This window comes from Saccostrea cucullata, unplaced genomic scaffold (assembly GCF_032062105.1).
Source record: "Saccostrea cucullata isolate Sc308-1 unplaced genomic scaffold, CSIRO_AGI_Scuc_v1 ctg76, whole genome shotgun sequence".
Taxonomy (NCBI): Eukaryota; Metazoa; Mollusca; class Bivalvia; order Ostreida; family Ostreidae; genus Saccostrea; species Saccostrea cuccullata.
In genome coordinates, this window is record NW_026930419.1 from 24,085 (window position 1) to 36,309 (window position 12,225).

The window sequence follows — 12,225 nt, forward strand, 5'->3', positions numbered from 1 at the left end:
GAAAAAAAGAGAGAGACAGCAGGAGGTACTGGTGCATTCTGGAATAATTAGGTTTTTAAAATCAATACAATGAGTGATTTTGAATAGTAAGTAAATAATAAAAAAAATAAACTTATTAACAGTGACTGCATTTATTTATTTATTATAAAAACAGTTTTTTTAATTTCAAATTGACGATACAAACAAATTGAATAATCAAATACCCGAAAATGGGATTTGTTTGGCTAATGTTATGTAAAACTATTTAAGATAAAATATGTGTCAAAGTATTTTTGAAGCATATTAAAACTGCATTTTATTATTTTACTTCCTTTTGATTAAAAAATCAGTTCTCATACGAAGAGAAATTGTTATTTCAAACAGCTGTAATCTACACACTGTCGTCCTGCCACAACAAAAACAAATTGTAGCGGTCAGTGAAAAAGATAATAGGTGTCATGACGGTGTACCCCGAGTTAATTACTGGTAAACATCAATGGCTTTGATGTTCTTTCAGAACCCTTGTTAGGGTTTTGAAAACCGATTTTTGATCAAATCAATGTATCTATAATCTAATTGACAGATTAATATTGTACATAATGAGACGATTATTTTGATATCCATCAATGACTTAAAGTAATAAAAACTAATATTAATAGCACATATTTATTGTTTTCAGTTTCGTAATCATAAAATGCATATATATGTGATTTTGTCATTATGAAAATGCTGTTTGATTATAAATAAGAACAACAAATTATTCAAACAGATATAGATAAACATAATTGAAGTATGACGAAGAGTTAAAAATTACAAACCACAGCTACTGTACATATTCTTAGTGAAAAGTAATGAAGAATTTGTTTGCTAAAGATATACCAAAAGCAATGTACAATGAATCCCAGACGCCAATATATATAAAGATGAATACTCTAAGCATGTTTCCAGTTTCCATTGAGTGACAAAATGAAGAAAAAAAATTGAAATTCTGAAACCTGTATAAAAAATGTATAATTTTCGAGCGTTTTGAAATATTGTTACTTTTGCAATTCTCTCAATTATTGACAGTTCGTGGATGCCTTTTTATGCGCCCGGATAGATAGATCCGTGGAGAATGTTGTTTTTGTCCTGGCGGTTTGTCTATCTATCTTTCTGTCTGTCTAGCTATATAGCTGTCTGTTTGTCTGCAAACATTAACCTTCAACATAATTTTGAACCATGAATGTTAGAGACTTAATATTTGGAATGTATATCCAACTAATGAAGCTCTTTCAAATGACATCAAAGTCAAGGACTTTGTGACCTTGACTGTGACTTATATGCTAAAAATATTTGTTCTCTCTGCAAACTTTAACTTTCACCATAACGTCTTTAACTAATAAAGATAGACTTCATATTTGGTATGATTACGTTCTTCACTCACCAAGTTATTTTAAATGACACCTAGGTCATTGATCTTGTGACCTCGACACTGACCTTTGTGCTAATAAGAGCTTTTTTCGAACTTTGTGCAGCCGGGCGCATAGTATTTCACAAACACATTTTTTTCTCTCTACAATTTCCAATATCTAGTAAGTTCAGCGGCATCAATGATATGCCGATCATCAATTGAATGCAAAGGACACATTAATGTGAGGTCTCTATTTGGGATATCTTTTTCAGGTAAGAAATGCTCCTTTATATTCATAGCAATTATTTCTTCGTCGTCCATTCGACATCTAAAGCCTCTTGCAAACTGTATTTTTCTGTGAAATGTTTGTGCTAAATCATTTAACAGCTCTTCTATTCTTCCTTGAATCATGTATGTTTTTTCTGTTTCCAAAGAATGTCCCTGTATGAGACAAAATACCTGAAGTTGTACAGATTCTTCTGTAACGGATAAAACAATGTTGTATTCCATATATGAAAACAAAGCAGCATTTTTGTACAGGCAAGATGTCCCTCGATTCTGTAGGATTTTCCAACCACCCTCTTGCATACAAGCAACAACAAGGCGAAAAAACAAGAAAAATGGCAGAAAATCAAACTGATAAACGAGAACAGATGATTTCCTCTCTGATTGTTTTATGAGATCTAGAAGTTCTTTTTCTATTTCTTTACGATTCATACAAGGGACATAGTGAGATTCTGTACCAACAACAAGCAAACCAAGTCTTTGCATAAAATTAAGAAGTGATTCCTTATGACACTGTAGAAAACGGGCATCTTTCACATATGATTGGACGTCGTTGCCATCGCCTTCTTCCTTCAGCTTTTTGGACAACTCTTCGTCTTTGTGTTTCCATATCTCTTTAAGAAGTCGGACTTTCAGATTTCCCGTTTTGTAATATTCATTCCAGTCCCTTTGGTTAACGGGAATTCCTTTGAAATGTAGCTCGTCTGTGATGATATGTTTGAAGGCGTCAATAAACCATTGCACATCAATTATTACTTTATCGTTCAACCCGTGTTCATTGAAATATAATGCTTTTCCAGCATCATGGTAATATCTCAGCATATCTAGTTTTTCATTTTCAACTTTATTGGAAGCTCTCTTTCCTCTATCAGTAATCTCTGAAACTGTTGTTATTTCCGAGATATTCATGATTCGTTTTAACATTTTTTCCTGATTGATTTCTAATCCAAAAAAAGACCATTCTTTTGGAATGTTCTCGTTCCATCGTTGATGGGAAGCTATGTCGAAAATGCAAGATTCTAGATCGTGGTTAGGTAAATCAAAATCTGCACAGAAAATGTTTTCTTTTCTGATGTACTGCGATAAGTAAGATGACATTGGAATCTGACAGCGAAGGTTTTCCATCAATTTAATTTTATCCTAAATCAAATAAAAAAAAATCTTCCTTTCAATTTTTCATATCACTATAGTTATCGAATGTTTTCCATTTCTGTCATAATTTTATATGGGATTAATAAGAGAAAACTTCTATCTACATGTATGCTGTTTTGATATTCAATGTCTTTCTGTAAAAGCTAATGGACGTATTCAGTTTATAAGCTTACTGGATGTAATGTTCGACATTGATCTATATATTGACTATTGATCATTGTGGATGGAAACTGAGTCAGTTAATACAAGTGTATAATTAAATGGCCTTCAAATTACCGTTATAATCATATAACAAATAATCAAAATTTACTTTTTCTAACATCGAACTAATTTGGGTAAAAGTGAAAAGTTTATTATCTATTGCATTTTCAAAAATCCCAGAAGATTATTTTGAAACATATACATATGTGATTACCTGAACAATTTCACTAAAAATAGAAGTACCATGAGCAATGACCTTGATAAAAGATACTTTCTCCTCCAATGTGATTATAATGGCAATATCTATATTTTGCTCTGGTAAACCCGAAATATATATCAGATCAGAAAAGCAATATAGTAGATGCAAAATCAAAATAAATTATACAGAATCTCTGAAATTTTCAAAAGAAAATTATCCAGTTGCATTGGAGGTGTTGTGGGTAATATATTGGAACCATCCATATTTTATATAAAATGACAGTGTTACAGTTTTCTTATGATAAACCCAAAATATGTTCCCGATCAAAAGGTGTAATAGGAGGGTTGAGAATGGCACTTCATGAACATATTCTGTTAAAGAATCGGTCCATTTCAGTGGTATAACAAAATAGCTGCAGAGAAGAGATGGGTACATCAAAGATTAAGAGATGGACGGACGTACAGATATATGAACACCCTGATTACTATATACACGATCACTTTTCAAGCAGATTGTATAGAAAGAAAGCTGTCCATGAATACCCACAAGTAATATTCCCGCTCTGACATGTCTTAAAACAGAGTCTGCTAAAATTTAAAGCATTCTTGAGGAGTAGTTGCTGAAAACAATGCAACAGGAATCTTGATCAGACAGAAAAATAGATAAACGAGAAGGTGTCACAAGTACAAGCAAAAAATGAGTCCCAACATATGTATTTCTAAAAGAGGGTTTGTTAAAATTTCAAGCATCTGCACTAAGTAGTTGCATGGAAAACTGCCTCGCAAATTTGGTAATGAATGACGCACGAGTAAACAGGAAATTGACATCAGATTTCAAAAATAAACCCTGTCATATGCCATGCTTAAACAACGAGTTGATTAAAATTTCAATAATGTTCGATGAGTAGTTGCTGTAAAAACTGTGACGAAAATTCGGTACGAAGAGACGCAATGATAGAGGAGGTTTCGTCGGAAGTGATTGAAATGTATCTTACCACTTATCAAATTTCGATATATATCAATTACGTGCGATGAGTATTTGCTCATCAATATGTTACGGACAGACACACAGCTATATGTATGCACACAAAGGTAAAACAGTATATCCCTTCTCCTTAAGAGGGGATTTATAAAAGTGATAGTGTTATTGAATAAAATATCCTCACATGGAACTGTCCGATTCTTTTGTCCCAATGGGTTGCTACTATCAGAACTGTGGGCTGTGGATCTTGTTCATTGTCATAACTGCAGTAGGTATGTAAAGACTTAATCCAGAAAACAAAGTAATCTAAAAATATGAAGCTTAAGGTAATTATTTTCCCTCAAAATATTTCTGACATTTTTATTGTTACAACTTTATCATATATTAAAATAACGAGATGTTTTCTTGCAAAAAAACGCAAAAGCAGTCTCAGGTAGAGCACAGGTCAGTCATTCTACAAAAATTGAAAAATTGTATTTCCAATAAAACAAAAATATCCAATTTCTTTTGATATTTTTATGCATGTCAAATATATATATATATATATATATATATATATATATATATATATATATATATATATATAGAAAGCACAAAGAAATTCACTTTTACATGGATACCGACTTTCGCCCCAGCCCGGGGTTGAACTCTCGACCTTCGGAATCTGTCTCCTAGCAGTGCAGGAACAGCGTGCTAGACCGCTCGGCTATCTAGGCAAGTCAAAAAACTTGCTTTCGATGCCGATGGAATTCTCGCTGCTCTGCCCTACACTACACGGTCATTGAGAATAGAAGTGAGATACAGTTAATTGGACATTAGTTTTAACAGAGGATTGTTACCAATACATGTTGTAATGAAATTAATTATTATTTTTAAGCACCTTTTACAACAACTCTTATACTAATATAAATGCCCTAAGTGAAGAAATATTAATATAGAGAGCACAAAGAAATTCACTTTTACATGGATACCCACTTCCGCCCCAGCCCAGGGTTGAACTCTCGACCTTCGGAATCTGTCTCCTAGCAGTGCAGGAACAGCGCGCTAGACTGCTCGGCTATCTAGGCAAGTCAAAAAACTTGCTTTCGATGCCGATGGAATTCTGGCGGCTCTTCCCTACACTACACGGTCATTTAGAATAGAAGTGAGAGACAGTTATTTGGACATTAGTTTTAACAGAGGATTGTTACCAATATATATATATACTGACACGCAAAAGAAACGCAACACCCTACTTTAGGGGGAAATAATTATGTAAAGTAAAGAATTTTGTATCTTAAAATTATGAATATCTTCAATTTGGTAAATGTCGGTAATTTACATGTAACGGTTGAACGATTTCCATACCATAACCGGAAGTCAAGTTTGAGTCTGCTAAACAGAAATCGAAAAGTGCATGTTTAAGAAAACTTTTGGAAATTTTATGGAGTTTAAAGGTTTTTTTACTGTTCATCATACGTAATGAAGCAATATTTCAAAAAATAAACTCTCATTTCGTTTCCCGTAACGATGCTAAGGCTACTTGAAAATGGCTTATGTACGCATTTCCATTGCTCTAGCTGTAAAATTTCAATGTAAAGGTGATGGAGTATTGCTGATGCGAAATTGCACTTCATTACGCCTCAACAGAGTCTTACGTATCATATGCATTTAGGACAGTCCTTGTACCGGAAGTCCAAGGGTGGCTACACTGCTCTTAGTTAGAGAAAATTCGACCTAATCATCTGAAAAACGGGCATTTAAAAATGCCAAAGAATTATTCCTTCGCTCAGATCTCGATATTAATGAGCCTATTGTATCGTAGAAATTAAGCTGCAACTGTTGTTTAGGACAGTCTTGCACGTTTTACTTGAATGGCTGGGAGGGGGGTGTTTTAACTGTCATATTTTACTTAATAAAGTAAACAGATAAACATTTCACTTTTTTTTCAAATCTCTGAAGTTCTGAAAAGTGAGTTTAGCCTTAAATTATTCTCTTTTGAAAATCATAAGATAAAAAAATCAAACATTTGTAGATAACTTCTTGTTGCGTTTCTTTTGCGTGTCAGTATATATATATATATATATATATATATATATATATATATATATATATATATATATATATATATATATATATATATATATATATATATATATTCCCTCTGCTTTCAACCACTATAAATCAGCTTATTTATATCTACGAAAAATTAATTTTGGTCTATATATTTAATTGTATGCAAATGCCAAATTTAGGTATTTCAAATTTTAAAAAAAGCAATAGTTCTTTAATAGTATATCTATTTCAGCTCTTAAATATAAAAAGAAGAACTTAAAAAACTTTTAATTATAACCATAGAAAAGTTTTCTAGATTTATAATCATTTTTAAAGCACTGTCTTTTTTCATCTAAGCTTTAAATCACTGATTTTTGACAGAGGGTTGATTGATGACGTCACAACTGCATCAAAACAAAAAAGTGGAGAATGTGATGACGACGCTGCTTGTATATGATTTGTATATAGATAACTGTGTTTGAGAGGCAAATACATTATAAATTGTTTGAGAAAAGATGCACTGATTACTTTTACTAATTTATAGCCGTGTGTTTTTCTTTACTGAGGACCAACAGCCACGCCCTTATGTAAATCGGGATTTCCTGTGAAATTCTTTACAACCGCTAAAAATGCAAATATAAAACAAATCTCTGCTGGCATATTTTCCGTGATGCGCTAGCGCATCATAAAATATGCAAGCAGAGCAATTGCTATTCAGAACGCCATGTTCACAAAATAACGTTCTTTATTTCTTTAATATATCGATTTATACCCCCATAGGTCCATCCAGAGAAGACGCTTCCATCTTGATCACACACTTTCTTATCCACCTTCTGGTCAAGACGTTTAGAGGCGTCCACCACCACAACATAGAAAGCTCTCCTGGTCAGATAAATCTGATGACAGGCGTAGTATGCAGACTGGCCCCCAAAGTCAAACAAAGTCAGAGTCTTTTGTTCAATATCGAATGCATAACCTTCTTTATTTATGTTATCCATATGTCGTTTCCCTACTGAAAACAATTTCTGGTGTTTTATAGATTGTTGTAAGGTGACATCTGTTATTTAACTCGTTAATAGCTTAGATTTAGATTATGAACAGCATTAAAAGTAACTTTCAGTATCAACAACTGCAAATCAATTAGGAATTGTTAAAAAACAAAAAAGTAACTAGGCTTAAAAGCATAATTATTACACTGTACTTGTTTGGAAAACAGTATTAGACTCAAAAGAGCCCTTTTACATATTTATCATTTTTTAGAAGCGTAAATTTACTTTTACTTTTCAACATATATATGTTTATTACACTTCATCTTGGAGAAAAAATGTTTAGTTGTACGTATTGAAACTTTTGAATTGTTTCCTTTATTCAATGCCATTGTTTTCTTTAAAATATTACTGGAAGTCTACACCATAGTGCAGTTGTTAAAGCGTCCGCTCTAGAGTAGCAGAGTAAAGAGTTGGTCCTTGAGGTATTGAATCCACTGCGGGACGTTGAGACCGGTCCGTCGGATGAGACTGTATAAACCGAGCTCTCGTGTTGCAGTAAATTCTGGCACGAAAAAGAACCCTCAGTGCTCAATAGCTGTAGTAAGTGCATAGTATAGCTCAGAATTTGTAGACCTTTACCGGCAACTTGAGGCGTCTCTATATGAGTGAAATATAAATATTCTCGCGAGGGATGTTAGATAAGAATCAAGCAATCGTTTTAATGGAAAGAATGAAAGGGGGCTTAATTTTTCATATATTTTTCGCTGATACATGTATAAAGATTAATTTTTTATCATCATTACCCTTCGCATCTTACCTTTTAAAGATTTTGTTTCATTGCGTAATTCAAATACTTCTTCATGCACCTGTAATCCTTCAGTAGATTTCACTTCCTTAATGTCTTTTTCATTACAACCGAGCAAACGTTTAAGAAGTGTGGTTTTCCCTGCCCCAGCACATCCTACAATCATCCCCCGGGCGTGGTGGACTGTCTGTGTTCCTCTCTTAGCGTACTCCACATACCGCTCTCTGGCCTCCTGGTCCCATTGTAGTACCTCTCTGGGGACTCCCACTATTAAACAAAACTCTATCAAAGGTTTCGTCTGATTTATATTTCAAAAATGTTAATATACCTGTCCCATAGCTCATAAGGTATTCATTAATAATTGTTAATCATTGTTCATGAAGTAATATAAGTGTTCATAATTGATTATTTGTTTACACAAAAAGTTAACCTAAATCCCTTCTTAAATTATATATGTTCTTACCTGACAAAAATCGGTATAGGTAAAATAAACTGCTGACCTTATAATGGACAGGCTCGAGTTTTAAGTTTCTCCCCACCCTTTATCCCTTGGTATTTATAGAAACTAATTTGTAGGGTGGTGACACATTAGGGAATCTAAGTTTTTCATCCAATAATATTGGAAAATCTTTAAAAATATTTTTTTTATTTTTCTTCTCAAAAACCACTGGGTAGGAAAAAGTATAACTATTTGAAATCATCGTGGGGTAATGTAAATTTTCGGTTTATGAAATCATGACCCATTGAGGTAGGATATGGCCACATTAGGTATTACAAGGGGTGCAGGTAAAGAACAGCAGGGCCAGAGTTACTGAGGTGAGCAGTGTGACCCATGAGCCTTTTATAGAAAAAAATATATTTTATTATTTTTCATTTGAGAGTAAAATATAGTTAAAACTAAGTTTTTATATACGTTTTTCAAAATACAATTACATAGATAACGACATCTGTTGATAAATACGTAGCAAGTATGTTTCCCATTCGTGAGGTTATGAGTTCATTCCTAGTGTTGGTGATATCAATTTTTTGTTGAAAACGAAGCCTTGTACTATTTCAGCATAATGAATTCTCCGTAGGTGCGAATAGAGTTGTGTATATTGATCATTTAAGGCAAAGTTACAAGAAGCATAATAATAAACTATAGTTAACTATGATATGTTTTGTAAGAGGCGCCAGGAGCCTGTAAAATCATAAACACTTGAGGTCGGGATTTTCCACCACTTATTTAAAAAAAGTTGTAAGGACCTAAATATTTTCAAAGACATGGGATTTCGACCCACGTTTCGATTTATTCACACAAAACATCTTACGTTTAGAGATTGGTTTTTTGTAGTATAATAAAATACACAAGAAAAGTGCGTTGTAACTACGGTAAGCAGTTAAGTATATATAGTGATTTTTACTTCAAGGAACGTCACCTTAAATAGTGATAGTGAAAATATATTATATGTCAAATGTTACACACTTACATATCATACATGGAAGATTAACTATTATGTTATACATGTAAGGAAAGATAGGAACACTTTGGGGTGGACAGGTTTATTTATAGGTAAATAGAAGTCATGCTTTAGATCGTCTCCACTCATATTAAGGAACAACGACAGGTTTCTAAACACGCAATGAACATATCAGCCATAGATAAGAACATATCAGCCAAAAAAAAATCAAATTTCGTGAAAATAATACTCACAAAGTATACTGATCCTACCATGAATCCTCTCATCAGATACCGTACAGTGTGTGATGATGTCCAGCTGTAGTTTGTCTATCAAGAGGTCGTGCATCTTCTCCGGTCGTTCTGGTACATACAGACATCTTTCTCCCTCACTTCTTTTATAATCCCAGGATCTGCAGTATTCTGATATCACGTCACGTGACGCCGTGGTGAGGAAAAACTCCAGATCACTGTCCTCCCTCAGACATTCCGTAACAAAGGCGTACATGACGTCATGTCGGATGTCGTCTGATATAAAGGTTATCAAACCTTTTTCTTCTTTGATTCCTCCAGGAAGATCAAAGGAGCCGTCATTGGTAATATTAGAGAAATATCTGTCTTTAATTTTGACCCTTGTGCTGCTGTTGGATTGTTCATTGAGATTCAGCTGATATTTCTCAGCTAGCAATAAAGAATACAGTAGACACCTTGCACCCGGTGGATTTGTAAGATATTCACCTAAAACAATGCAAAGAAAGGTTTACAACATATAATTATAAGATATACATGTATTTGTCTTTTATAGGTTTTTTTTTTCAGTTATTTTCCTTACAATATGGAGGACATGATTCAAATATATATAGTTTTTATAACAACATCTATGATTTCTATCAAATATATTATGTAGAATGGGACGAGAAAAACATAATTATCCAAACGGACTTTTTTTGATATCGGTAATATTGATTACTACTTCGAAAAAGAAACAAAACACCACACATTTATTTTTTTTTAATCGAGCCATCTGTTGTCCCGTTAGGTGGACGTTTCACTCATATGAAGACGCCACCGCTTGCTAATTGAGAGCTACAGATTTCGTCCTATACTTGGCTATCAGGGACATTTAGCAGTGAGGAGTCTTTTTCCTGCCAGCACCTACTACCACACGGGTCTTCGGTTAATACGGTCTCATCCTAATGACTGGTCTCCACGACCTATATTGGGATTCGAACCCGCGACGTCAGGATTGACTCCCAGACGCTCTCACATGTACCACTGCACCTCCCGGGCGACTAATGTCTAATTGATAACATCATTATTACTAATATGTTTTTTAAATTCTTATTATTATACTTTAATAATACCACGCTCCAAAGGCAAAAGGGTATACTGTTTTATCATCATGTGTCCGTCTATCTTTCCGTCCGTCTGTTTGTCTGCCCGTAACAATTTTTCGTCGCAGTTTTCTCTACTTATCACAGAAGCTTAAAATTTTTACACAATCATCTCTTAGGCATGCCATATAGTAAGATTTATTTTTGTTTATATCTAATTTTAACTTCTTGTTTATCTGAGTGTCTGTTCGTCTCACAAGTCACAAATTTTCATCGCACTCTTTTCAGCGCCTACTCAGCAGATGCTTGAAATTTCAACACAATCTTCTTTGAGGCAAGTCATATGGTAGGATTAATTTTTGCGTATATCCAATGTCAACTTCCTGTCCGTTTGCACACACCACAGATGCTTTAGAATTCAGTACTTTTTGTTAAGGTGTGTCATATGGTGGGATACATATTTGTTTCAACTTCTGATGCCAACTTCCTGTTTATCCATGTGTCCTTTTGTACCAATGGCAATATTTTTGCCGAGGTTTCTCAGCAACAAATTATTACAGATGCTTGAAATTATTTATTATTTTTAGATATAATATCGACTTCCTATTTATCCATGCATCTGCCAATCACTGAACTTGTGTATATTAACATGATGTGTATGCTCACATCAGAGCGGGGTATTACTAGTAAGCAATGGCTCACAGACGCGCTCCTTCGAAGAAGGGAGGGCATATATGTATTACTTTTTTACTATCTGTCGGTCGGTTGGTCGACTATCAGTTTCCGGTTGTTTTTTTTTTTTTTGCAGAGGCTGCACCGCGGATATGTTAAGGAAGCATATAAGTCATTTATCGGGAAATATAGACTTTTTAAAGAAAATTAAGTTTGATAAACTACCAAAACCGCTGATTAACGTAAACAGTTATTAACTTTTGCATACAGATAAAAGAGTGTCTAATACAAAGACGTGCATCACCGCCACAACATCACGTGACTTCTATTAATAGCGAAATTTTCCTTAATAAAAAAAAAGCTAACAAAACAACAATACCCCGGAGTTTGATAATGTCTTTGATTAAATAATATAGTTGAAAAACATCTATTTTTCCTAAAAAGTGCTGCTAGAATCCCACTGTCCTGTCAGTGAAAAAATTATTCCACACATTCGTACGGAACCTTACCGTATGTTTTGAATTTTATACATGGGAACCGAGATTTTTCGTAAAACCACGCTTAACTCGGGATTCTAGCAGCACTTTCTAATTTTGTTAGAAGGCAAACTTTCCATCTGTACAAATCTCATGTTTTGAAATATCCAGCTTATTGCTGTTCTGTTGCATTATTTATGTCATGAATGACAGAGAAAAGACCGACCGGGCTACGTATATAGCTTTCTGTCTTCCAAATAGAATATAATCGTTGATATTAAAGTAGCATA

The 12,225-nt window shown here is 33.8% G+C and overlaps 2 protein-coding genes across 2 annotated transcripts in view; both read right to left on the reverse strand.

The window, feature by feature from the left end:
- Window positions 1-778: 778 nt before the first annotated feature.
- Window positions 779-7,223, reverse strand: LOC134228499 (uncharacterized). Its single transcript, XM_062710150.1, has 3 exons — window positions 6,994-7,223; window positions 4,372-4,493; window positions 779-2,794 (listed from the first exon to the last, which is right to left on the reverse strand). The coding sequence occupies exons 1-3, from the start codon at window positions 7,217-7,219 to the stop codon at window positions 1,532-1,534; spliced, it is 1,611 nt and encodes a 536-aa protein (XP_062566134.1). The 5' UTR covers window positions 7,220-7,223; the 3' UTR covers window positions 779-1,531.
- Window positions 7,224-7,992: 769 nt separating this feature from the next.
- The window catches only part of LOC134228503 (uncharacterized), a 56,600-nt gene continuing 52,367 nt past the window's right edge, over window positions 7,993-12,225 (reverse strand). The window contains exons 13-14 of the mRNA XM_062710154.1: window positions 9,709-10,191; window positions 7,993-8,282 (exon numbers count right to left, since the gene is read on the reverse strand). Coding sequence (XP_062566138.1) covers window positions 7,993-8,282; window positions 9,709-10,191 — 773 coding nt within the window. The remainder of the gene's footprint in view (window positions 8,283-9,708; window positions 10,192-12,225) is intronic.

What these genes read in the sequence shown, in the direction of transcription:
- LOC134228499 (XM_062710150.1), bottom strand. Translation starts at nt 7,219, where the DNA reads ATGGATAACATAAATAAAGAAGGTTATGCATTCGATATTGAACAAAAG. An exon ending in CTCTGGATGGACCTATGGGG is followed by an intron (nt 4,494 to 6,993) that starts GTATAAATCGAT and finishes TCATATTTTTAG; the next exon opens with ATTACTTTGTTTTCTGGATT. An exon ending in AAAGAATCGGACAGTTCCAT is followed by an intron (nt 2,795 to 4,371) that starts GTGAGGATATTT and finishes TATTTGATTTAG; the next exon opens with GATAAAATTAAATTGATGGA.